General features: G+C 41.3%; 1 protein-coding gene across 1 annotated transcript; it reads left to right on the forward strand.

Moving 5' to 3' along the window:
* Window positions 1-712: 712 nt before the first annotated feature.
* Window positions 713-24,373, forward strand: amph (amphiphysin). Its single transcript, XM_026363977.1, has 23 exons — window positions 713-844; window positions 2,817-2,897; window positions 5,654-5,708; window positions 6,196-6,290; window positions 6,488-6,583; window positions 6,655-6,762; window positions 6,851-6,936; window positions 8,321-8,396; window positions 8,657-8,739; window positions 8,935-9,073; window positions 15,793-15,912; window positions 16,001-16,084; window positions 16,291-16,317; window positions 16,539-16,562; window positions 16,981-17,229; window positions 19,047-19,076; window positions 19,572-19,613; window positions 20,138-20,500; window positions 21,069-21,110; window positions 22,009-22,056; window positions 22,835-23,023; window positions 23,175-23,276; window positions 23,401-24,373. The coding sequence occupies exons 1-23, from the start codon at window positions 776-778 to the stop codon at window positions 23,503-23,505; spliced, it is 2,313 nt and encodes a 770-aa protein (XP_026219762.1). The 5' UTR covers window positions 713-775; the 3' UTR covers window positions 23,506-24,373.
* The last annotated feature ends 725 nt before the right edge of the window (window positions 24,374-25,098 follow it).

The raw sequence follows: 25,098 nt of genomic DNA on the forward strand, positions 1-25,098 counted from the left end.
ATGAGCATTTAAGAAGTCTCAGGCATAGAAAGTCCTGAGTCTCATTCTGACTTAATATCCAGCTCCTCATGATATTTTAAGCCCTAATGCTCCAACCTCCTTTCAGGTCCAAGAGGTTCTGGGCTGAACATGTATTACTGAGCCGATGAAGGATGGACAGAGGTCATATGCTGGGTGAAGGGTGGGGATCTGGATAATTGAGAAGCAGGTGTACAGGTGATTGTCTGAGGATGAATTGATAAGTAACAGAGGAACACTGAGAGGGAACAGGAAAGAACACTAACTGTATGTAAAAGGCAAAACATTGTATCATACAACAATCTGTAACAAATACTTGTTAGATTACAAAGTTAAACTGCTGAGAGGCATGTTGGGTATTTTTTATATAGGCCAGTATTAGTCAAGTTCACTTAAGTAGAAGTACATGTATAAGCCAAATAGATATTCTGTAAACTGTTCAGTTTACACCAGATACTCTCATTTAGTGTAGTATTTAGACTATACTTGCTTATTTTTAGTTTTTAGAAGTTATACTAATACTTGAATACTACCCCTGTACATCTGTACTACTCCCTACATTTTGGAGGGGTAGTACACGAGTATTGTCTTTGATGACAGTAACTGTACCGAGAACGGGTGGACGGAAACGCTGTGATCAGCTGACTGTCCCTTTAAGCTCCGTCCCTTACACATGCGCGCGCAGGAACACGCGCGCACCTCCCCCTCCTGTCCGCGTCTCTGTCGGTGTTAATCCGCCTCTGTCTCTGCAGTCATCATGGCGGAAATCAAAACAGGAATATTCGCTAAAAACGTGCAAAAGCGGCTGAACCGAGCTCAGGAAAAGGTAGGAACTGAGGATGATGGTGGTGATGGAGGGATGAAGGTGGAGGGTTAGAGGCGGAGGGTGAAGGACAGATGGAGAGGAGCTGACTGGAGGCAGCAGGCCCGTGCGGCGTTTCACTGTTGTTATCACGCATTGCTCACATTGTTGGGTTTAGATCTTTATCAGACGCTGGAGGATCAACGTGATCAAATATCTATCAAAATATGAGCCTCAAATCAAAACGTGACGATAAAATGAACCGATAAAAAACAAACATCAGCAAAAACTGAGGGACAGCGTTCTGATTGGACCAGGCCCACACCGATTGTCATTGCGTCATAAGTGCGTCACTCATTAACTTCACGTTTTAAATAAGAGACGTGAGGAGGGTTGGGGGGTGTCATGCGAAATGACGTAATTCTTGATGCCAAATCCACTGTTACACTGCACAGTATTTATAGAAGGGAAGACGACAGAGCAATACATGTTAAAAAAAACTGCACTGTAACACGTGTACTGGCTATATATGTAATGCACATTGTACTGAGTAGTGTAGTTATACTGTGTACTCAGACACTGTAGATGTACTGTGTGGTGTACTCATATAGTGTAGATGTACTGTGTGGTGTAATTTTGCTGTGTAGTTGTACTGTGTGGTGTAATTTTGCTGTGTAGTTGTACTGTGTGGTGTGCTCATATAGTGTAGTTGTACTGTGTGGTGTACTCACACAGTGTAGTTGTACTGTGTGGTGTACTCACACAGTGTAGTTGTACTGTGTGGTGTACTCACACAGTGTAGTTGTACTGTGTGGTTTACTCATACAGTTGTACTGTGTGGTGTGCTCATATAGTGTAGTTGTACTGTGTGGTGTAGTTACAAAGTGTAGTTGTACTGTGTAGTGTACTCACACAGTGTAGTTGTACTGTGTGGTTTACTCATACAGTTTTACTGTGTTGTGTGCTCATATAGTGTACTTGTACTGTGTAGTTTACTCATACAGTTGTACTGTGTGGTTTACTCATACAGTTGTACTGTGTGGTGTGCTCATATAGTGTAGTTGTACTGTGTGGTGTACTCACACAGTGTAGTTGTACTGTGTGGTGTACTCACACAGTGTAGTTGTACTGTGTGGTTTACTCATACAGTTGTACTGTGTGGTGTAGTCACAAAGTGTACTTGTACTGTGTAGTGTACTCACACAGTGTAGTTGTACTGTGTGGTTTACTCATACAGTTGTACTGTGTGGTGTAGTCACAAAGTGTACTTGTACTGTGTAGTGTACTCACACAGTGTAGTTGTACTGTGTGGTTTACTCATACAGTTGTACTGTGTGGTGTAGTCACAAAGTGTAGTTGTACTGTGTAGTGTACTCACACAGTGTAGTTGTACTAGACCGTGTATAGGACCAGGTTATGACAGTGAGAACTGTCCATGGTGCTGAAAACCCTCAGGGATCCATAGTTCATCTCTGCAGTCACAAGTGCTGTTGATGCTGTGATAATGTTTTTATCAGTGTTTGAACACAGCTGATTATGTCCCCAGCTCCTCCAAGGTCCAAATGCTGCACAGTTTCCAAGACACTGAACCCCAAGTTTCTCTGAGTGTCTTAGGCCAGCACCTCCCACAGCAGCTCCACTCACCTCGTTAGATGTGGTTGTGAAATTGTGTAAAGTGCTACTGTGCATAAACCAAACAAAATCTTCAACATTGATGTGTTTTGTCAGGGTTTGACTTTCTTTGAGTTTCTCTAACCTCCCAGGCTTACTGAAGGTGTCAAATACTAAACCTCCAGAGCCAATTTTTAAATATGGACATAAAGCTGAGGTGCTATTCTTGTTGTCATCACCTTGTTTACTTCCTGTCTCTGCCAACAAATGAAAATGGTTAAATCAGTTATCTAACTAACTAACTAACTAACCAACCCTGTGTTTGTGTGTTTTACGTGTCTCATGTCAGAAGTTATAACATGTTTTATAACAATATTTTTCTCAGGTGCTGCAGAAGCTCGGAAAAGCAGATGAGACCAAAGATGAGCAGTTTGAACAAGTCGTCATTAACTTCAGAAGACAGGAGGTGAGAGGTGTTTGCAGAATTTCCTTTTCTTTAAACTACTTTCAGCTGGACAATAACTGGATAAACAAAAAACACATCATAACAACCACTAAACCTTTTGTTGCTGTCCATCCTGGGATTGTGAGAAACACATTTCATTTCATTTTCAATTTTGTAAGGTTATAAACCTTAAACACTGCAAAGTGCCTTGAGATGACTTCTGTTATGATTTGGCCCTGTACAAATCCAATAAATTGAATTGAATTTAATTGAATAATCCATACTATGGTAGGCAGATTTCAGTCTGGATCCAAGTGATGAACAGAAGTGAGGACAAGCTCTCTACAACAATTTCATCAGAGTTCTGTCAACCTGAAACTTGTTTAGCTTTCGTCGACCAAAAAGTCATTGTTGACTTTTCTTGCACAGCATGTTTGTATTTTGTTCAAATGTTTATTGTCATTATGGTGCTGAGGTATTTAAAGGACTCAACTGTTTCTACAGCCTGGACATTTGTGACAGTGCGGACAGAACCTGGTGCATTACATGTAAAATCAATACACATTTCCTTAGTTTTACTTATATTCAACTCATGAAGGACTCAGACTCAGCATTTAATAAATTCATCCACCACAGGACCATGAGACAACTTGACATTGTTCAGCAGGCAGACGGGCACTGTGTCATCTGTAAATTTCAAATTTCTATTTTTTCAATGATTTTTTTTAAACCTGCTGGTACAGTCGTTTGTGTATGAGATGTATAAGGAGGAGAAAGAACACAGCCCTGTGGTGAACCAGTTGCTGTGGTTTTGTCTGAGAAGTGTCTGTTCACTCTCACTCTCTGAGTCGTGCAGGTTTGAAACTGTTCACTGAGTTTATTCACCATCAGGTGGGGTTGGATGGTGTTAAATGCTGATGAGAAATCCACAAACAGCAGTCCAGCATTATTTCCTGGGTTAGGGTTAGGGTAAATTGCACGAATTGCAAGGGCTCCAAAAAAGGGACGTCTGTGGCTTCATATGACCTTTCAGGTCAATGCAGGTTAGTGCTACAGTTTTTTCTATTCAGTTTTATTTATAAAGCACCAAATCATAATTATTTGAACCCCAGCTGATTTCGTAAGTTTCCCCACTAACAAAGAAATGATCAGTCTATAATTTCAACGGTAGGTTTATTTGAACAGTGAGAGGCACTCACCAACAATAACAAAAAATCCAGAGAAATGCATTTCAAAAACAGTTATAAATTAATTTGTATTTTATCCCTTTGTAGAACGTGCTTTAGTACTTGGTGGCAAAACCTTTGTTGGCAATCACAGAGGTCAGCCATTTCTTGATGGCTTGGTGAGGCAGAGCTTCAGCGGGCCTTCCTTCCTCTTGTGGTGTGTCAGCGACAACCCCCTCCCCATCTGCCCCCACCCGACATGTGCCGCTAACGACCATCTTAACATAATAAAAGCAGCTGTCCACAGGGGGCCAGGTGGTCATTTGACCACACTGCCGGGCTCCTAGGTATATTGTCATTTGGCTCGTCTGTCGTACTTCTGGTGTTAAACATTACATATCTGGAGAGATGGGAAAACATGCACAATTGCAGTTAATTTTTTCAATATATATTGAGTTTGGCCTGCGACTTTGTTCCGGTTTTAATTTTGGCCCACTGCGAGTTTGAGTTTGACACCCTGTGGTATGGTTTGTACTTTTGTTCATGAAGTTTTCTGCAAACAGTAGATGGTGATACCTACACTCTGCCCTCTGGAGGTTCTTCTGATGTCCCTAACAGTTGTTTTATGGTCTTTCTTTACAGCTCTCACAATGTTTCTGTCATCAACTTCTGTTGTCTTCCTCAGTCTACCTCTTTGACGTCTGTTACTTTGTAAACAGTCGTTTCTTTCTTCTTCAGGACATTCCAAATTGTTTTATTGGCTATGGCCAATGTTTTTTTGTGATGCTCTAATGGATTGTCCATATTCTCTCAGCTTCACCTATAGACAGCTCCCTGGTTTTCATGTTGGTTACACCTGTTAACTATAAATACAGTCTGTAGAGATAAACCAAATCTGAGTAGCAAAAATAAAGGAACTGACCTCACTGTTCCAATACATTTCTTCCCATTCAGAGATGTTTCCCATGCTGATGTCGGGTCAGTTCAAACAACACAGATACTGGGACATAAGTTTATTAGTAACACATGGAAAAGAACATCAGCTGCTCCAGTTGTTAGTGGATTACTCAGGTTGGGCAAATGCAGAATTTAAACAATTCTCATTTAAGTTGGTAAACAGATGTAAGGACTTTCATAAAAAGTGGCGTAAAGGGGAACCTTTTTATTAGGTGACTCCAGTAGTAAGAACCAGGCCACATTCTCTTCACTTTCATTACTCTGGGTCACCTCCCCATCTTCATCTCTAGTAATTGTTCTGTACTTTTGTTCTCCATGAAATACCCAACAGGGTAAATACATTTGTTTTCACCATATAACAACCATTTTCATTCATGTTGTAATGTATCCTTAGTTTTCTTCTCTTGATTCTGTAATATTAATATGTACTATTTTGTGAATACGGACAATTCAAACTGTGTAATTACTATATTTACTGTACAAAGTGAGAATTAGCGCTTCATCAGCAACGTTTCTTTCAGTGTCTACAGTGACTGCCAGCTTCACCTGTTAAATAGAAATAATAAAAACAGGATTTTTACCAAAGTAAATTATTGATGTACAATAGTTGTGTGTGTGTGTGTGTGTGTTAACCACACCTCTGTCTTCTGTCAGTCTGAAGGCTCTCGGCTGCAACGGGAGATGAAGGCCTACATCTCTGCGATTAAAGGTAAGAACAAGTCTTTTTTGGTCCCGGGTGAGATAAACAAACAGCAGATATCATCATGTATCATCTTACTCTATGTTGGGTTTAATGTATGAAGTAAAGGAGATATCCTGGTCAAAGATAACTCTGAGATTTCTTACAGTATTACTTGAGGCCAATACTAAGTCATCAAGGATGAGAACGTGATTAGAGATAGTGTCTCTGAGATTTTTAGGCCCAAACAAAAAAACTTCTGTCTTGTCTGAAAATAGGAGAAGGAAATTGGAGGACATCCAGGCCTTTATGTCTTTTAAGAATGCTTGAAGTTTGATTAATTGATTAGTTTCTTCTGGTTTCATAGATAAATATAGCTGGGTATCATCTGCATAACAATGGAAATTTAGAGTGTTAGTGTTTCCTAATTATATGTTTATTATTAATAATAATAATAATGTCAAATATTAACTGCCAAATAACTAAATGTAATGTAATGTCCATTTTGTACCTGTAGGGATGCAACAGGCCTCAATCAATCTGACCCAATCTCTGCATGAAGTCTATGAGCCAGACTGGCACGGAAAAGAAGACGTTGTCACAATTGGGAAGGTTTGAAACATGTAACATTATATGACAGGACAACACGTGAAATGTTGTACAGACGTGTGATGTCTGTGTGATGTCACATGCAGTTAATATTGTGCTCAGGTAAAGTGGCAGGTAAATGCAGTTACCTGGGCATGTTGACCCATAGTGTCGTATAGGATGCTTTTATTTTAGATGTGACATGAGTTGTTTTTCTGCAGGACTGTGATGCCTTGTGGGAAGACTTTCACAACAAAATAGTGGACTCCACACTGCTGAACCTGGATGCATACCTGCAAGAGTTCCCTGACCTGAAGGTAATAACACTTTTCAGAGTCTATACAGAAGTAACTCTGAAAACCTAAACAAAAACCTTGTCATTTTTCAGATTCGTGTGGCCAAAAGAAGTCGGAAACTCATTGACTACGACAGCGCTCGTCATCATGTTGAAACTCTGCAGACATCTGGAATGAAGAATGACCGCAAGATGATGAAGGTGAACCCACAAATGTAAAAGATAACATACAGCAACTCTACACTCTATTTGAGCTGTCCAGGTGTTTTAACTCTGTGTTGATTTGTAGGCAGAAGAAGAGTTGAAAAAGGCTCAGAAAGTGTTTGATGAGCTGAATGCAGGCCTGCAGGATGAGCTTCCCACTCTGTGGGACAGGTGAGTCACATCACAGCCTTGGGGGTACGGGAAAGGAGCTGCAGGGTTACCAAGACTCTGCAGCACTGACTCTAAAAACATTTTTAAAATTGTTCCAGCAGACAAATTCAACTAAATTAATTCAGTTAATTTCAGTTTATTTATAAAACACAAAGTCACAACAGAAGTCATCTCAAGTCACTTTACAGTATTTAAGGTTTAAGACCTTTAAAAATCTAACTGGATACAGAGTTATGTAGAAAACACAACAACCCGTGGAGAGGGAAGAAGAGGAGCTCAATGTATCAGTAAAGGTCCCCCATTAGCTCAGGTGGTAGAGCAGTCGTTTACAAACCTCAAGGTGAGTGGTTCGCTTCACCGATCCTCCTGGCTACTTACAAGACACTGAAATCCCGTATAGTGCTGATATGTACTGTCTGGCAGCTGCCAAACCACAGTTTCCCCAAGGGAATCAATAAAGTATTTCACTATTATTATTATTATTATAACTAAGAGATGGTTCAGAGTCACCTGATACATCTCTAACTATAAGCTTAATAAAAAAGGAAAGTTTTAAGTCTAGTCTTAAATGTAGAGAGGGTGTCTGCCTCCAGAACCAGAACTGGGGGCTGGTTCCACAGAAGAGAAGCTTGATACCTAAAGGCTCTGCCTCCCATTCTACATTTGGAAACTCTAGGAACCACAAGTAAACCTGCAGTCTGAGAGTTCTGCTTGGAAGATATGGACCTATGAGGTCTTTAAGATAAGATGGAGCCTGATTATTAAGTGTTTTATATGTGAGAAGAAGTGTTAATTGCATTAATAGAAGGGCATATGTGAATATGTGAATGGGTTGGGGAGTTAGGCTCATTTGAATGGGATGTTTGTCATCGTGATTTTTAGGCCTTAATTAATCTGGATGAAATTTCCTTTTGTGTTTATGCTTAAAAACAAATGAAACACAGAAATCCCTCTTTAAATATTGCTACCTCCCCCAAGTTTGGACCTGTTGTCAGTCACACAAATTGTCTTAGTAGATCATCTGCAAATTTGCCCAAAAATTAAACATGCAATTTAGGACTCTCTATTTGGAGTTGGGCCATATATTTTAGCAGTGGACAATCCTAAACACAACAAAGGTATGCAAAAAATAGAACATATGAAGGTGTCATGAACAGAAAAAGTGGAACAACATGAGCAACAGCTGTGACCCAAAGGGAGTGTGTGTGTCTCTGACAGATGAGTGGGGTAAAAGGCAATACATCATAATTAAATGATCTTGGTCTTTCAGCCGCTTTTTTTTTGTACACGTGAGAATTTAGGATTAAAACATTTAGATATTAACATGAGTTCATCAATCCTTTTTTATGAATTAATCATAACTTCATTATTTCTCTTTCTGCAGACGAGTCGGCTTCTACATCAGCACCTACAAGAGTGTGACGAACCTCGAGGCAAAGTTTCACCGTGAGATCTCTCTGGTGAGTTTTTCATTAAAAAGGTGACACTAAAACAATAAAAGTGTTCCAGCTGCTTTGAATGTGAAATAATGCAGAAAAAGAATCTGTGTGAGGCAGAACAGACAACCGCTCTGTCCCCAATCACACCCCTTAGTTACCTGGGAAGATGTTTTAGTGGGTGGTTAAAGCTCATGCTTCATATAAAGGTGAACTAAAATGTTGCACTAGTTTTTTTAAATAGATGTCACTAACAAAAATTTAACTTCACTCTACTTGTCCAGGTGTGTAGGCAGCTGTATGAAGTGATGACCAAACTGGGTGAGCAGCACTCTGACAAAATGTTTACGATCCAAGGAGCACCAAGGTCAGTCCAAGGTTTCACACGAAACAATTATGATTCTTTTGTCTGTTGGAATTTTAAAAACTTCAGAGATTAAATGAAATAAACTGGTTAGACCAAGCTACTTTGTGTCATTGCAAACACTTGGCATACAGGTACTGACAGTGCCCCATCAATAAGAAGACTCTCATGTCATATGGTTTCTTTCTTGTCTCTCAGTGATTCAGGACCACTACGACTCGCAAGAACTCCATCACCACCAGAGGACGAGAGTCCACCTGAGAGTCCAGAAGCCAGCTCCAATCATATGCTCCGTCCCATCTCACCTGGACCACCACGGCCCAAATCCCCCACACAGGTAAATTTTTTGCTAACTGGATCGAAAGCGCATCACAGGTAATCTGAGCCATAAGATCGGATAAACTGTAGATTAAGAGACAGATAACAGTGAATATCTTAAAGATAAACTGTGTTTAGTTTAAACCTTATTAATGAAATTTATAATGCTGATGTTTGCGTGTTAATTAAATATATTAAACTTTACTCATTAGCCACAACTTAAAAACCACCAGGTCAGTTGTTGTGGGTAATCTGTCTGTAATTTAATGGAATTGAAATGAGTGTTTTCAGTTAACTTCACAATAACTCTCTGTGTTTTCTTTGCTGCACTTTTGTCTGTTTTTGGTGAGTGAAAATGTAACATCAGTGTTTTCTCATTTGTCTGTTATGTGATACAAATATATATATATATATATGTGTGTGTGTGTGTGTATGTGTATGTGTATGTGTATGTGTATGTGTATATATATATATATATATATATATATATATATATATATATATACACACACACACACACACACACACACACACATATATATATATAGACGTGGACAAATTATTGGCACGCTTCCCTTTAAAAAAAGAAAAACTCACATTGTTCACTGAAATAACTTGAAACTGACAAAAGTTATAATAAATAAAACTGTACTAAAAATTAACTCATGAAAATCTGACATTGCTTTTGACTTATTGTTCAACTGAAGATTTCTTTTACAAAACACACTAATAAAACTGACCTGGTCAAAAATGATGGCACCTCTTGAAAAGAACTTAAATAACTTGACTATGTTAAACTAAAGTGTGGGTTAACCCTAACCCTCCTGTACTTTGCATCACTTTGCATCACTTTGCGTCTTCAAACTTGTGATCAGTCAGTCTGACTATTTAAAGGGTGAAAAGTTGTCACTGTTGTATTTGGTATCATGGTGTGTACCACACTGAACATGGACCACAGAAAGCTAAAGAGTTGTCTCAGGAGAGTAGAAAGTGAATGATAGGCGAACATGTTAAAGGTAAAGGCTGTAAGACCATCTCCAAGCTTATTCAGAAGTTTAAGGTCCACATGACTGTAGCCAACCTCCCAGGTCGTGGCGGCAAGAGGGCAGTCAATGACAAATTGAAGAGACAGATAATACGAATGGTAATCAAAGAGCCCACAACAACTTCCAAAGACATCAACTCACCATCACTGTTTGAGCCAAAATGGACTTAAAGGAAGATGACCGAGGAAGAATCTACTGTTGAAAGTAAATCATAAAAAAATCACAAAGGTTCTGGCAGAATGTCCTTTGGACAGATGAGACAAAACTGGAACTTGTTGGCAAGTCACATCAACTCTATGTTCACAGACTCAAAAATTAAGCCTACAAGAAAAGAACACAGTACCTACTGTGAAACATGGAGGAGGTTATGTTCAGTTATGTTCAAGTCAAGTCAAGAAGCTTTATTGTCATTCCAACCACATATAGCTGAAGCAGTACATAGTGAAATGAGACAACGTTTCTCCAGAACCATGGTTCTACATAAGACAGTAACGAGACAGAACATGGGGCTGAGGACTGCTAAGTTGTCCTAGCCACATAAAGTGCATCCTGTGCAACCTAGTGCAAACAGTGCAATAACGCAAAGAGAAAGTTCAGACAGACGTCTGAAGACAACACAAAACACAAAACAGCAGCGACCAGTAACTGAAATGTACAATTTACATCTGAGGTACTATAAAAGCGATGGTGGAAATTTTGTGCAAGAACAGCAAGTTGGACATGTCAAATCCAGTGTGTGTGTGTGTGTGTGTGCATGTGTGTGCTCAGTTCAGTTTTTTGTGTGTGTGTTGAGGAGCCCGATGGCTTGGGGGAAGAAACTGTTCAACAGTCTGGTTGTGAGGGCCCGAATGCTCCGGAACCTCTTCCCTGATGGCAGAAGTGTGAAGATTGGGTGTGAGGGGTGGGTGGGGTCATCCACAATGCAGGTAGCTTTGCGGGTGCAGCGTGTTGTGTAAATGTCCGTGATGGAGGGGAGAGAGACTCCAATGATCTTCTCAGCTGTCCTCACTATCCACTGTAGGGCCTTGCAATCTGAAACGGTGCAGTTCCCGAACCAGGCAGTGATGCAGCCACTCAGGATGCTCTCAATGGTTCCCCTGTAAAATGTAGTTAGGATGGGGGGCGGCAGATGGGCTTTCCTCAGCTTCCTCAGGAAGTAGAGACGCTGCTGGACCTTTTTGCTGATGGAGCGGGTGTTGAGTGACCACGTGAGGTTCTCCTCCAGATGAACACCAAGAAATTTGGTGTTCTTGACGATCTCCACTGACGATGATCAGTGGAGAGTGGCCACTCTGTGCTCTTCTAAAGTCAACAACCATCTCTTTAGTTTTCCCAATGTACAGAGACAGGTTGTTGGCCTTGCTTGAGCTTGAGCTGACTCGTCGTTCTTGCTGATGAGACCACCACAGTCGGGTCATTGGCGAACTTGATGATCTGATTCGAGCTGTGCATCGCTACACAGTCGTGAGTCAGCAGTGAACAGAGTGAACAGCAGTGGACTGATCACACAGCCCTGAGGGGCCCCGGTGTTCAGTGTGGTGGTGCTGGAGACGCTGTTCCCGATCCGGACTGACTGGGGTCTCCCAGGAATGATGGTGTTGAATGCTGAACTGAAGTCTATGAACAGCATTCGAACATATGTGTCTTTGTTGTCCAGATGGGTGAGGGCCAGGTGGAGAATAGTGGTGATGGCATCATCCGTGGAACGATTTGGACGATATGCAAACTGCAGAGGGTCCAGTGAGGGTGGAAGCTGGGACTTGATGTGCCTCATGACCAGCCTCTCGAAGAACTTCATGATGATGGGTGTGAGTGTAACAGGGCGGTAGTCATTGAGGCAGGAGACAGTAGACGTCTTCGGCACCGGCACGATGGTCGTTGACTTGAGGCATGTAGGAACAACGGCACTGCTCAGGGAGATGTTGAAGATGTCGGTGAAGACATCCACGAGCTGTTCTGCACATTCCCTGAGGACCCTGCCAGGAACGTTATCTGGACCAGCAGCCTTCCGATGGGTTGAGTCTTCCTCACGTCGGATGTGGAGAGACAGAGCACCTTGTCATTTGAGGGAGGGGTGGATTTCTTGGTTACCGCGTTATTCTTTACCTGTACCTCAAATCGGGCGCAGAAGTCATTCAGCACATCTGGGAGGGAGGCGTCGCTGTCACAGACGGGAGTTGTCTTGTAGTTAGTGATCGCCTGGATGCCCTGCCACATGCGCCGGCTGTCTCCGCTGTCCTCAAAGTGGCCGTGGATCCTCCTGGCGTGCGCGCGCTTCGCCTCTCTGATGGCTCAGGACAGTTCAGCCCTTGCTGTTCTTAAGGCTGTCCTGTCTCCTGCTCTGAAGGCGGAGTCCCTCGACTTGGGTGAATGTGTAGTTCTTCCTGTGGGGGGGGGGGGCGTAACAAAAAATAATTGAGAAGCACTGGATTATGAAGAGATGGATAAAAATAAATGAGTGAAGGGCCAATGATTATAGTCTAGGGTAGAATGACAGCAGTTATATAACAAGAAATTGTCGGTTGCCCCACCCTATAAAGCCTGGGTGTTTGTCGGATGGAGCAGAAGTATGATGGCGTCATCCACTCCAGCTTGGGGTTGATAGGCAAACTGGAGGGGGGTCAAGTGTGGGTTTGACCAGAGGTGGGAGGGACTCCACGATCAGCCTCTCAAAAGCCTTCATAATGTGTGATGTAAGAGCCACTGGTCTGTAGTCATTGAGGACTCTGGCACGTGGCGTCTTATTCACAGGAACCAGGCACGACTTTTTCCAACCAAGAGGAACTCTCTCCAGGTGCAGACTGAGGTTGAAAATCTGCAGGAGAACACCACATAGCCGAGGAGCACAGGCTTTCAACAGCCTTTGTGGGGTGAAGCCTGTTCAGCTCTTTCCTCACTTGATCAACTGAGATCATTTGGATGATGGCCGAAATATATATATATATATGTGGGGACGGGACTGAGGAGCGGGTGAACTCTGCTGCTCAGTTGGGAATCGATTGAAAAAAAGACTTGTAGCCAGTGATGGTCCTCATGCCCCTCCACACCTACATGGTGTTGTTATTTACATTTACATTTACACTGACATTTACATTTAGTCATTTGGCAGATGCTTTTATCCAAAGCGACTTAGGAACAAGGCAAGCAAACAAAATCTAAGTCAAGGAGAAAAAACATCAAAGCAAAGTCCTATCAACAGTGTTTCTGTTTCATGAGATGTAAGTACAAGAGAGCAGAAAAGTTTTTTTTTTATTTTTATTTTTATTTTTTTATTTTTTTAGTGAAAGTGGAGGATGCGTAAGAGTTCTGTTCCGTTTTTTGTAAACATTATAGTGAGGTGGCTGAGCGTACAGAGTTTGGCAGCTCTTTCCACCACCGTCGAAACACTAAGCTGAAGAGTTTTCCTTGGTGTCTACTGTGTGGTGCTGGTACCAGATGTTGTTCACTGGCCGAGCACAGTGGACGGGAGGGGATGTAGACCTGAATGATTGAGTTGAGGTAAGTTGGAGCTGTAGACCCTCCTCGCTGCCTCCCTGTCTCCTGACCTGAATGCCTTCTTTTTGTCATTCAGGATGGCTTTGATGTAAATGATAAATGTTCTGCATTTATAAAGCGCTTTTCTACCTCTTTTCACACACCGATGGCAGAGCTGCTATGCAGCTGACCTGACTCATCGGGGGCAACTTGGGGTTCAGTATCTTGCCCAAGGACACTTGGACAGAAGGAGCTGGGACTGAACCACAAATCCTATGATTGGCAGACAACTGCTCTACCTATTGGCTTGTTGTTAGAAAAGCAGCAAATGGTTTTTGTGGGTACGTGGCATCTTTAACATATAGCTTACAACAGGTCCAATTTCCTCTCCCCTCTGGTGGGACAGCTCACAAACTGGGTAAAGGTAGGAAGTGTCTTGGTGAGGGTGACGTGATCTCCAGAGATCATAAAGAAGGTGTAAGGGTGTCTGGTCTGCAGGCTGGAGGTGACCGTCTGCATGACGTCAAACGCAGCAGCGGCGTTAGTGGATGGAGGATTGTAAACAGAGATTAATATGGAGTGAGAAAACTCTCTGGGCAAATAATATGGACGGAGTCCCACCCTAACCCTGGAGTCTGGAATACCATCATGCAGTCATGTCTCTGTAAAACAAAATCAGACTACACTCACACTGGTGATGGATGACCAGGTGCACCAAGTCCCATTTGAGCAGCACTAGGAGATATTGGAGAGAAAAAGTCTCCTTAATGGAAGAAACATGCTTCCCTCTCCTGGTTGAAGAACAGAAGTGGCAGCCTGGGAGCATGCAATCTGCCAGCAGCTCTCTGTCGTAATTCTTTGCTGGGACAAGACTGCTTCCACACTAGTGTTAGAAGCCGCCACTTTGACAAGAAACTCACTAGTGGGATTAAGAAGAACCAAAAAAAAAACATCAAACTCTCATCCAGGTATAAGTAAAAGAAAATGTGTTAACAGTGTTACTGTCCTTTCGGACATTTGGAGCCCATAATAGATTTCTGGTTGACTTCATCCTGGGAACCAGTGTTTTAAAAAGTACCATCCATCACCAGAGGAGTAGAATGTAAACTGTGGAATGTACCATGCACCATCGGAACTGAGGAATTTAATTCAATTTTATTTGTATAGCACCAAATCACAACAGAAGTCACTTTACAGTGTTTAAGGTTAGGGTTTAGGGACCTTACAAAATAAAACTGTATACAGAATGAATAGAAGCTCAACAACCCCACTAAGCAGCACCAGGAGACAGTGGAGAGGAAAAACTCCCTTTAAAGGAAGAAACCTCCAGCAGAGCCAGGCTCAGGGTGGGCGGCCATCTGCCTCGACCGGTTGGGGTGAGTGGAAAAAGGAGATAGAAAAGAACAGCAGGCAACCAAAACAACAACAAGCAGTAAAAACATTGGGAAAGTCTGGAGATATACAGCTCCAGGCCGAGGGTATCTGCAGAAAAGTACAGAGAGGAGGAAACAACTACGGAAGAGAGAAATGATGATGGTTCCTGGGTTGTTCCATCTGAACCAATGCCCCCTCAGCTGAGTGGGAGTTTCGATCAAAGAGCGCAGCTATAAGCTATAGTCAATCAGTGGGTGGATATGTAGTTTTAAATCCTGTGTGGTTAGTCTTGAATCTGATGCCAAAACAGGTAGTGCTCAGTGATGCAGGGCACAAATAAAACTCACCTTCACCTTTCCTTAAATGTTTAATTTTAAACTAAAACAATAAGCAAACAAAAGGCAAATACCAATGGGCTTCAGTGCATTGAATGAACTGCTGAAAATAGAAACAGTAACTGTTTTTCCCAGAAAATGTTTACAACAGATGAACAATCAAATGTCTAAATATCTGCAAAAAATTCAATGGTACATTATTTTTTCAGTGGATAAGTTAAGAACAGCAAATCTACTTTTTGGCAAAGATCATCAAATCACTAAGCTTGAGAATATGAGACATGATTTCTAGTGACCAGAGTTACTGAAAGAGAGAATGCATCCAGAACAGGTGCCCCCCCTACATTTCAGTGTCAATATGTAAAACATAGGATGAAACAGACTGTAGTGTGGAACTGTGCCATTGTTTCTGCATTGTCCGAGTGTATTTCCATCCACCCTTTTCAATTTTGAACATAATAAAATAAATTAGAAAAAGTAAAGCTAACATCTGTGACTTGTTTCTGCAGCTTAAAAAGGGGCCACCGGTGCCCCCACCACCAAAAGTCACGCCTACAAAGGAGGTGGCAGAGGAACAGATAATCGACTTATTTGGGGGAGAATTTTTACCAGCGCCTTCACCATCACAGGTCTGTATGTCCTTATACTGTCACATTCACCACATTTAAAAAGTTAAAACACACCTATTCGTACCTTGTATTGTTCTGATGTCTGCAGCCCAATGAGCGTCCTGGAGAATCTCTTCTCGATCTGGACTTTGATGCTTTTCAGCCAGATGAAAGTGTTTCACCGATACCACAGGTTGTTTCAGTAAACACACTTGCAGCGTCTGATACACAGTCTATGCCTGAAAATGTCAATGTTTGATCAATTGGCTTGTTGTAGCCAGGGTGACTGATCACCTAATCAGCTGATAATCCTCTAATCTTAATTCTAAACAATTTTGAAAATAATCTTCCTAGTCTGAGGGTTCAATATTTCTGACAGCATGTGCTTTTTCCTTTCAGACTGCTGTACCTTGGGATATGTGGTCGGTGAGTCTAGCTTTCTGTCGTGTTTAAAAATGTTTAATGGTATAAACATACATCATCATCATATATTCACACTGAGAATTGAGGGTAAAACTTATTTTGAGGAGATTAATAAAAAAATCCAGAAAAATAAATATATAGAGCAACATGTATGTATAACTGATTGACTGATGACTACCATGTTCTCTGTTTTTTTTTTTTTTTTTTTTTTTTTTTTTTTTAAGGCTAACACCCAAACAGCTCAGCCTGTAAGTATGCACGTTCATCATCACAATAACCAGTTTTATTTTAGACTCACTGTCTCCACAAAGACCATGTTCATCTCCTGCTATGTCAGTATAATCACAGACTGTAATCTGGCTGTAGTCCTGTTTCAGTTGGGACAGTTTGCACAAAGAAAACTGATCAATAGATGGCTTCATTCTGTTATTCTGTACACATAAACTGTCCAGTTTTATAATTTGACTAACTGATGAAGACAACTACAAACATCTTGACAACTCTTGAAGACAGATATTTGCCAGCAGGATCAGTCTGTCTTTGTGCAGCCTGTCTCTATACTGACATTTTTCTGGACTCACTCTTCATGCATGCCAACCACTCTGGCAATTTGGAGGAGGGGTAGGGGGGTCAAACTTTAACCCTTCATTCCCTGCCTTTCCCAAGCAGGCTGCAGACGCTGGTTTTGTTGCAGACTGGTCAGCAGACTTTGGCTCCATGTCAGCGAACGGAGAAGCTGCTTCAGGAGCTGACACACAGGTTGCTCCTGGGGTCCCTGCTGAAAGGCCAGAGGGGGTGCAGGGCGGGACACAGGGCGGGGCTCAGAGCTTGCCTGGGGCAGATGGCTGGCAGCTGATTGGAGACAAAGCACCACCTCCTCAGGACAGTGAGGCAGCCACAGCAGCTCAAGATGAGGTTAGAAATTGGGCCCCTCAAACTAAACCCAAACCTAATTTCTGTGGAGACGATGAAAATGAGACAGGGCAGGCAAGTTCAGAGGATGACGTAGCAGGAAGGCAGGAAGACCGCAGGAAGTCCACTCCAGGACTTATATTCACCAATGAGTATGGGGAACAGGTAGAGGACAGCTCAGAGGACAGAGGAGACAAGTGGTCCAGGTCTCCAGAGGGTTCTGGATCTGAATATGAGACTGCTGAGGAGTGGGGTGATGGAGGTCAGGGGGGAGGCTGGATGAGTGCTGATGATGAACTTTCTGAGTGGTCGGTAGGTGGACCCGATAGCGTGACAGGAGTCAGACAGATTTCAATACAGAGCGACACACAAGACAGAAATAATTCAACAGAAGAAGAAGAGCAACAAAAGAACCGAATGTTCTCCCCCGAGGTTGACAAGGCTTTGATAGAAACCCAAAGGGGGCTGGATAAAACAGGTCTTCATTTGGAAACTCAGAGAGGAGGTGCATTTGATTCAGATTCTTTAGCTAAAACCTGGGGAGGAGGTGCGTTTGATTCTAATCCTTTAGCTGAAACCTGGGGAGGAGGTGCGTTTGATTCTGAACCTCTAGCTGAAACCCAGGGAGGAGGTGCGTTTGATACTGATCCTTTAGCTGAAACCCGGGGAGGAGGTGCGTTTGATTCTGAACTTCTAGCTGAAACCCAGGGAGGAGGTGCGTTTGATACTGATCCTTTAGCTGAAACCCGGGGAGGAGGTGCGTTTGATTCTGAACTTCTAGCTGAAACCCAGGGAGGAGGTGCGTTTGATACTGATCCTTTAGCTGAAACCCGGGGAGGAGGTGCGTTTGATTCTGAACTTCTAGCTGAAACCCAGGGAGGAGGTGTGTTTGATACTGATCCCTTAGCTGAAACCCAAAGAGGAGGTGCGTTTGGTTCTGATCCTTTTGCTGAAACCCAGGGAGGAAGTGCGTTTGATTCAGATCCTTTTGCTGAAACCCAGGGAGGAGGTGCATTTGATTCAGATCCTTTTGCTGAAACCCAAAGAGGAGGTGCGTTTGATTCAGATCCTTTTGCTGAAACCCAGGTAGGAGGTGCGTTTGATTCTGATCCTTTTGCTGAAACCCAGGTAGGAGGTGCGTTTGATTCTGATCTTTTTGCTGAAACCCAGGTAGGAGGTGCGTTTGATTCTGATCCTTTTGCTGAAACAAAGTTTGGAAATAAGGGTGGTGTTTCTGAAGGTGAGGTTTTGGTCCCTGGGTGGGGTGTGGACCCTTTTGCAAATGCTTTTCCAGCAGTCTCTTCAGCCTCGAGCACCACATCGTTTCAGGAAGTTAAAGGCAGCAGTGGCATTGAGTCTTCTGTTGCTCAACAAAACTCTGCATTCATCAGTGGAACCACAGCAGGAGGAATTAAAGATGTAAATGTTACCAGAGTTCACAAAGAACCAGAAAATTCTGACATGTCCGAAGATGAGGCGGCAAACCGGAGATTTGGAAAGTTGTACCAACAGCTAGATACAGAAAAGGAAGAGGTACTGGACTTCCCTTCAGTGTAGTAGATTAGCTTTGAGTACATTAGTAATCAATAAAAGCCCTCTCCTGTTTTCTATCCTCCCACAGACTGAGAAACAAAGTGAAAGTAGTTTTCCTAAAACCTGGACCCCTGCCTGAGTTCCTCTCACTTCTCCTCATGCCTGTTTTCTCTCCTCATTCATTTCACTTTTAGATTTTCACATTCAATCAATTTTTAGAAATTATTTCACACTCGTTTGACCAAATGGCTTCTAACACTAATTTGTGTCTCTGCGATTTAATTCAGGTGAACAATGCATTTAATGGATTTTCACAGGTAACCAAACTAAACCAAAATCTTCACCTACTGTCCAAACAATCAAAAGAGTTGAATGGGGCTTTTAATGACAGTGTTGTCTGTGATTTTCCAAATAGTTTGTCGTAAATAGTGGAACATTGTTTCTCCAACTTAAAGTTTCAAACCAACTGGAGTTAAGTGGCAATGTGGCCAAAATGTGAAGAAAAGACATGAGAAGCAGATAAATTATCACATAATTGTCTTTAACTACAGCTAGAAGTGACACGTTCACCAGTGTTAGTGATGAGCCACTTGCGCTGTGAGACTTTCAGGATCAAGTTCTGTCTCTACACAAACATTTGACTGCACATTTTCAACAACTCAGCTTTTTATTGCACTGTCCCCAATGTCTCTTCCCTGAATGTCTTGTCTATTAATGTCTAATTTTAAAAATAATCTTTAATTGTATTATTCATAACTTTCTGTTCTTGATTTTGAGTTTGATTTCTTCTTTGTCACACATGCCCCATGAAGGATGCTTCTGCACCATCATTTTTTGCTGATTTTGACAAGATGGTGAGTATTAAAATAAACTTTGGTGACATCTTTTAGATATTTTATCATGTGATTCTAATAATAACTGTTTATGATAGTGTGAAATTAAACGTACTATTAATCAGTAGCGGGCTTCAGCAAGGAAGTTTCTTTCATTGTAAATATAGTTTAGGTTGGAAAAAAACAATAATAGAAATCCATAATTCCAAATGGAAAAAATATTTTAGAAAGTTCATCTTCTAGAAGCTGACTGGAGTCCACCTGTGGCATTTCTAAAAAAATATATTTTTTGAATTTGTCATTTTTTGTTTTTGGTATTTGTAGTCTGATGGGCAATATTATTTATTATAACACAGCAACCTGATGTTAGAATCATGCAGAGATATGAAGGATATGTTCTATATCAGAAGTGTTGGCTGGATTAGTATTCTTCAATTAATATGGGGGAAACCTGCTTCTAAGAGTCAGTCTCCTATTGGATTTTATGCTAAATGTCTGAGGACGAGATGCCACAAGAGCTGACCAGTTTCTTTCGTTCACAAAAGAACAAAGATAATGCTAAATCATTGGAGGCTCCTGACACCACAGAGACACAAGCTACGAAGGAAGAAGACAAAGCCTCATCTCTCCCTGCTGGTGAGGAACCTATCCCTTCACTTTCTGGAGAAGACCTGGAGGAACATGCAGCTCCCCCGTCTGATGAAGTGGAGGAACCTGCACCTCCCCCAGCTGGTGAGATGGAGGAACCTGCAGCTCCCCCAGCTGGTGAGGTGGAGGGACCTGCACCTCCCCCAGCTGGTGAGATGGAGGAACCTGCAGCTCCCCCAGCTGGTGAGGTGGAGGGACCTGCAGCTGGTGAGGAAGATGCAGCTGAAGGTTCTGGGATAGTGGAGGAAGATAAAACCACTGTGAGTGGATGTGTGCAACACAAGTTATCTAAAACAAAAACCCTTTATTTACATCATTATTATTTTCACTATCATCATCATCATCATCATCATCATCACCACCACCACCACCACCACCACCACCACCACCATCATCATCATTACTGTGACTTGCCCGCCCCGCCCTTATCAATACCACTGTGTTCCTGAGCAAATCAGAGCAGAGCTGCTCCTGGGTGTGAGTGTGACCTAGGTGTTCTTGACAAGGACTATATGTTGAATATAATGTATAAATGTAAAAAAATCATTATCATTTGATGCTATTATAGTTTAACTTGTAGCTGTGTCACTACATCAAACAAGAGAAATGTCAGCATGTTAAAACTCATTACACTAAACTGTTTCAAACTAATAAAACATGGTTTTATGTGAAGTGAGCATAGCAGGACATGGTTCTCTGTCGATCTGTTATTCACTACTGTGGAAATACTGATTGTGTCAATTGAAGTTGATCACGTTCAGAGTAGCAGTGAATTTTCTCCCCTCAGGAACAGGTGCTATTTGTGAACTGTGATTTTTCTCTCTGCAGTCTGTTAGATCTCCCAGCTCTGAGAAGGCAGAACTAAGTGAGGTATGTAGTATAATTTGTTTTTCTTTATAATTTTCAATAATTTTATAATAATTCTGAACAGTATCTTTCCAGAGTTCTCCAGGTCAGGGTTGTTCCAGCATTGCTTGTTTTAAGTTCTTGAAGACATTTCACCTTCTTCAGTGAAGAAAGCAGTTTACGGCAGGACTGAACGACCTTCATTAAACAGAGGAGGTGGTCACAGACATAATATCAACCACTAACAATCCAGATCTTTCATGACTTCCTAGGCGGTTTCACAGTCATTCACATTGTGTCTCAGGTGGTCACTGGGACACACCTGAAACCTAACCTTAACTCTAACCAGGTGGAACAACAGGTGACCATTGAATGCTAAAAACTCTGTGACTATGCTGAGTTTACAGGTTTCCATCAGTCAGAACTTATGAAACTTCTGGGTAGAATGTCAAGAACTTAAAACAAGTCCAGTTGATGCTGAACAGTATCAGCTGAACAGCATAAGAATGTGACATTAAAGAGAATTAGAAGGAGCTGCACAAACCATGATCATGTCAAACTTAATTTCATAGTCATCAAAAATTAATTAGGCCATAGTTATCCTAAGTAGAACTGAATTTTTTTGAACAAACCTGAGGCTTTAGCAATGAGCTTTAAGGCCAAACAATGTGGACGGATAAAAATCTCCAAATCCAGCAGCTCTCATTAGAAGTCCTTGACTCATTTTGTAGTTTTTTGCCATTAGTTAAATAAGCAACATGTTGGTTTAGTGTTGATGAGTTGTTAAATAGATTAGAAGAACAACAGAAACCTGAACTTTTAAAATGTATATTTGTGAGTCATTAATGTAAATCTGAAGGAGGTTTGTGATTTAAAAAAAATCATGTCATAAAATCATAAAATCATGTCTGTGGGCTTACAGGTCCCTGCTGAAGAAGGAAAAACCCCTTCAGCTGAAGCAGCTCCATCGGTAAAAATTACTCACTACACAACTCGCTCCCATTCAAACCCCGGGATCATGAGCATCAAAACCATAATAAATTGTCATTTTCATGAGGTAGAGGAATCAGAGCGGAAAGAGAAGAGAGAAAAGAACAGCAGGGAATAAGACAACAACAAGCAGCAAGAACATTGGGCAGGTCAACTGGATTCTGGAGATGTACAGCTCCAGGCCGAGGATACCTGCAGAAAAGTACAGAGAGAGGGAGACAGAGAGGAGGAAACACAACTACAGGAGAGAGAAGACACAAAGTTAATGACATGCAATGGTGGCATTTGCATTGATATAGGAGAAAGGAGAGACGGAGTTCCTTCAGAACAACTTTATTCCAGCATGCTGGAACTCAGGGAAATTCCCCTCTACAGCCTCTTCATGCACAGAGCTGGTCTAAATACTGTACCATACCTAAAGTGGTGGCATTGGCCTTTTTAACACTGTTAGTTCCAGGTTCAGATCTTGTTGTGTATTTCACTGTAATTGCAGGTTTAGGCAAAAGTTAATGGTTGTGATTACCAAATCTGTTCTCTTTTGTTAGCAGTTTATTTCTGTCACAATAGATTTTTGCTTTGTGTGTTTCAGACATAACATTTAGTAACATTATGGAAACAAGCAACAACTACACAACTTTTACTGTTAGATATGTTTCACAACAAAAATGACTTATTTGCCCAGACACTTGTTTTTGTTTTTTGTCATTTGGAGAGAAAAGTTCTTGATGTGAAAGCTAAGTGTGTTTTGTCGTCTTCAGGACAAGATGCCGATCCCCTCTGTGGTGATTGAACCAGCATCCAGTAATGAAGGTGATGATGATCACGATGCCGACATAATCGCTCCCACTGCCATAAGTGACAATAGAGTGACTGGTGAAAGCCAAAACATTAAGCACATGAGTCCCTCTGGTGGAGTTTCAGGAGTTCCTGATGACTTTCTCTACAAGGTGAGACATGCTAACTGTGAACTCCACATTCTCTGTGTTTTACTAAAATGTTTTACTTCCATTACTGTCCACTGAACAGCATTTTGCGGGATAATCATGACCTGTATGACTGAGAATCTTCAGACACAATTATGATGTTTGTTTTTTACAGGTGGAGACAATGCATGACTTTGAGGCTGCAAATTCAGATGAGCTGGAACTAAAAAGAGGGGATGTGGTGCTGGTGGTTCCAACTGTTTCAGTAGAGGATCAGGTGAGAACAGCAAGTGAAGCATTAGTGCACAGTAACAACTGTAGGTTTTGAATGAAGGAAACAACAGAATCTTCATAGGAAATACTGTTGATAGTGATCATTTTTGTGGTGATTGTTTGTGCAGGAAGCCGGCTGGCTCACAGGAATCAAAGAAAGTGTCTGGTATATGCTTGGAGCTGCTGCGCAAAAAGGACTTTTCCCAGAAAACTTTACTCAGCGTCTGGAGTAAGAGTAAGTCTCTTCTGAAAGAATCTGCTGCAGCCATGTACTGGACAACACAGATATTCTCCAGTAGATAAGTCTCCAATGTACTAAAAAAAACAATATATATATATATGTAGCTCTTTTCCCAGTATGACAGAAAAGTAAAAAGCATGATGTGATATTGTGGTCAACCCTTCCTGGAATTGAGATCTGATATTTTGAAAGTAGAAACGATATGTGGTTTTGATGAAAAGCAGCAAAGATGTTTTTCAGAACAAAACAAAGAAAATGTAAAAAGAGAGATGAACACTTTGTTTTCATCAAATGTGTTGTGATATTATTTCTTTTGCTCTGCTGTGGAATATTCCAGAAGCTGTAGTGCTGTGATCTTTGTCAGTATACTTTCTACACCACTGTTAATTTATTCCAACACGTCATGACTGTTTGATTGATTTGAACTGTTCATACATGTTCTATGAAGGTTGAGTGTGTGTGTGGTGACGTGTTGTTTGGCATTTATGCTAATCAATTATGGCTATTGCACATTTTATTAAATTAATGTCAAATTATAAAAAAAAAAAGTTGCTGGCCATTCAGCATGAATATGTTAAAAAACAATTATTTTATTAAAATAAGAATTACAAGAAAAAACAACCCACTATCAAAATATCAATGTGTATTCGTGTATGTCCTCAAATAATCATATTTTTAAGAAAACTCAGCCATGCGGTAGTGTATGATCACAGGCAGAGGTATTTGGAAATCCAATATGCAATCTTTGTTGTGTGTAAGTTTCAGGTGTCTGCAAAGTACTGAGATGAAACCTCAATATAGATGTATTTGTGATGTACATATGAAAAACATTTATGTCAAGATGAATAAATAACAGTGCATAAGCTCAAATGTTTTCAAGCTTTTTTGTGTCCACTGTACAACTCCGATACCAAAAAAAGTTGGGCCGCTATATAATGTCTGAATAAAAACAATGCAATGATTTGCAAATCTTATAAACCCACATTTTATTCACAATAGAACATAGAAAACATCAAATGTTGAAACTGGGAAAATTGACTATTTTAGTGCAAATAGACACAACAAAATGCACACATTGTAAAACGTTTTACCACAAACTCAACTGACTCGTTTCTCTGATTTCACCTTTTGAAATTTCAAAAAAATGGATCACCTGGTTAGGTGGGGGGTGGGGGGTTAGGGTTGGGTAAATTTATTTTTCTCAAATGACTCTTCCTGCCCCAGCTTGGGCAGAGTGCGGTTTGGTATGGAGGGTCAAAGAAAGTATATGGGCCAGTACTTGTCAGTCAGGTTCCAAGGTACTATAGGTCATATAGTGGGTTTGTCCTTTGTAGAATTAGTTTTAGGTTAGTAGAAAAATCCATTTTAGGGTGGTCAATTTCAGGTTCTAGGCCTCAAAGTGTTGTTGACTGTGGCCAGTGTTGAAGACAATCCCTCTTTATTAGTGAATTCTAATAAAGACATTTTTCATTTAGGCCTCCATTCAGTGCCTTTCTTTCCGTTTTTTTATTCGCCTACCATCCGTCCAGGTGGGTTGTGACTCATTGTTGGTTGCAATGGAGGAGCGAGTGGGAGTCAGCCCAGA

The sequence above is a fragment of the Anabas testudineus genome, chromosome 17 (genome assembly GCF_900324465.2).
Source record: "Anabas testudineus chromosome 17, fAnaTes1.2, whole genome shotgun sequence".
Lineage (NCBI taxonomy): Eukaryota > Metazoa > Chordata > Actinopteri > Anabantiformes > Anabantidae > Anabas > Anabas testudineus.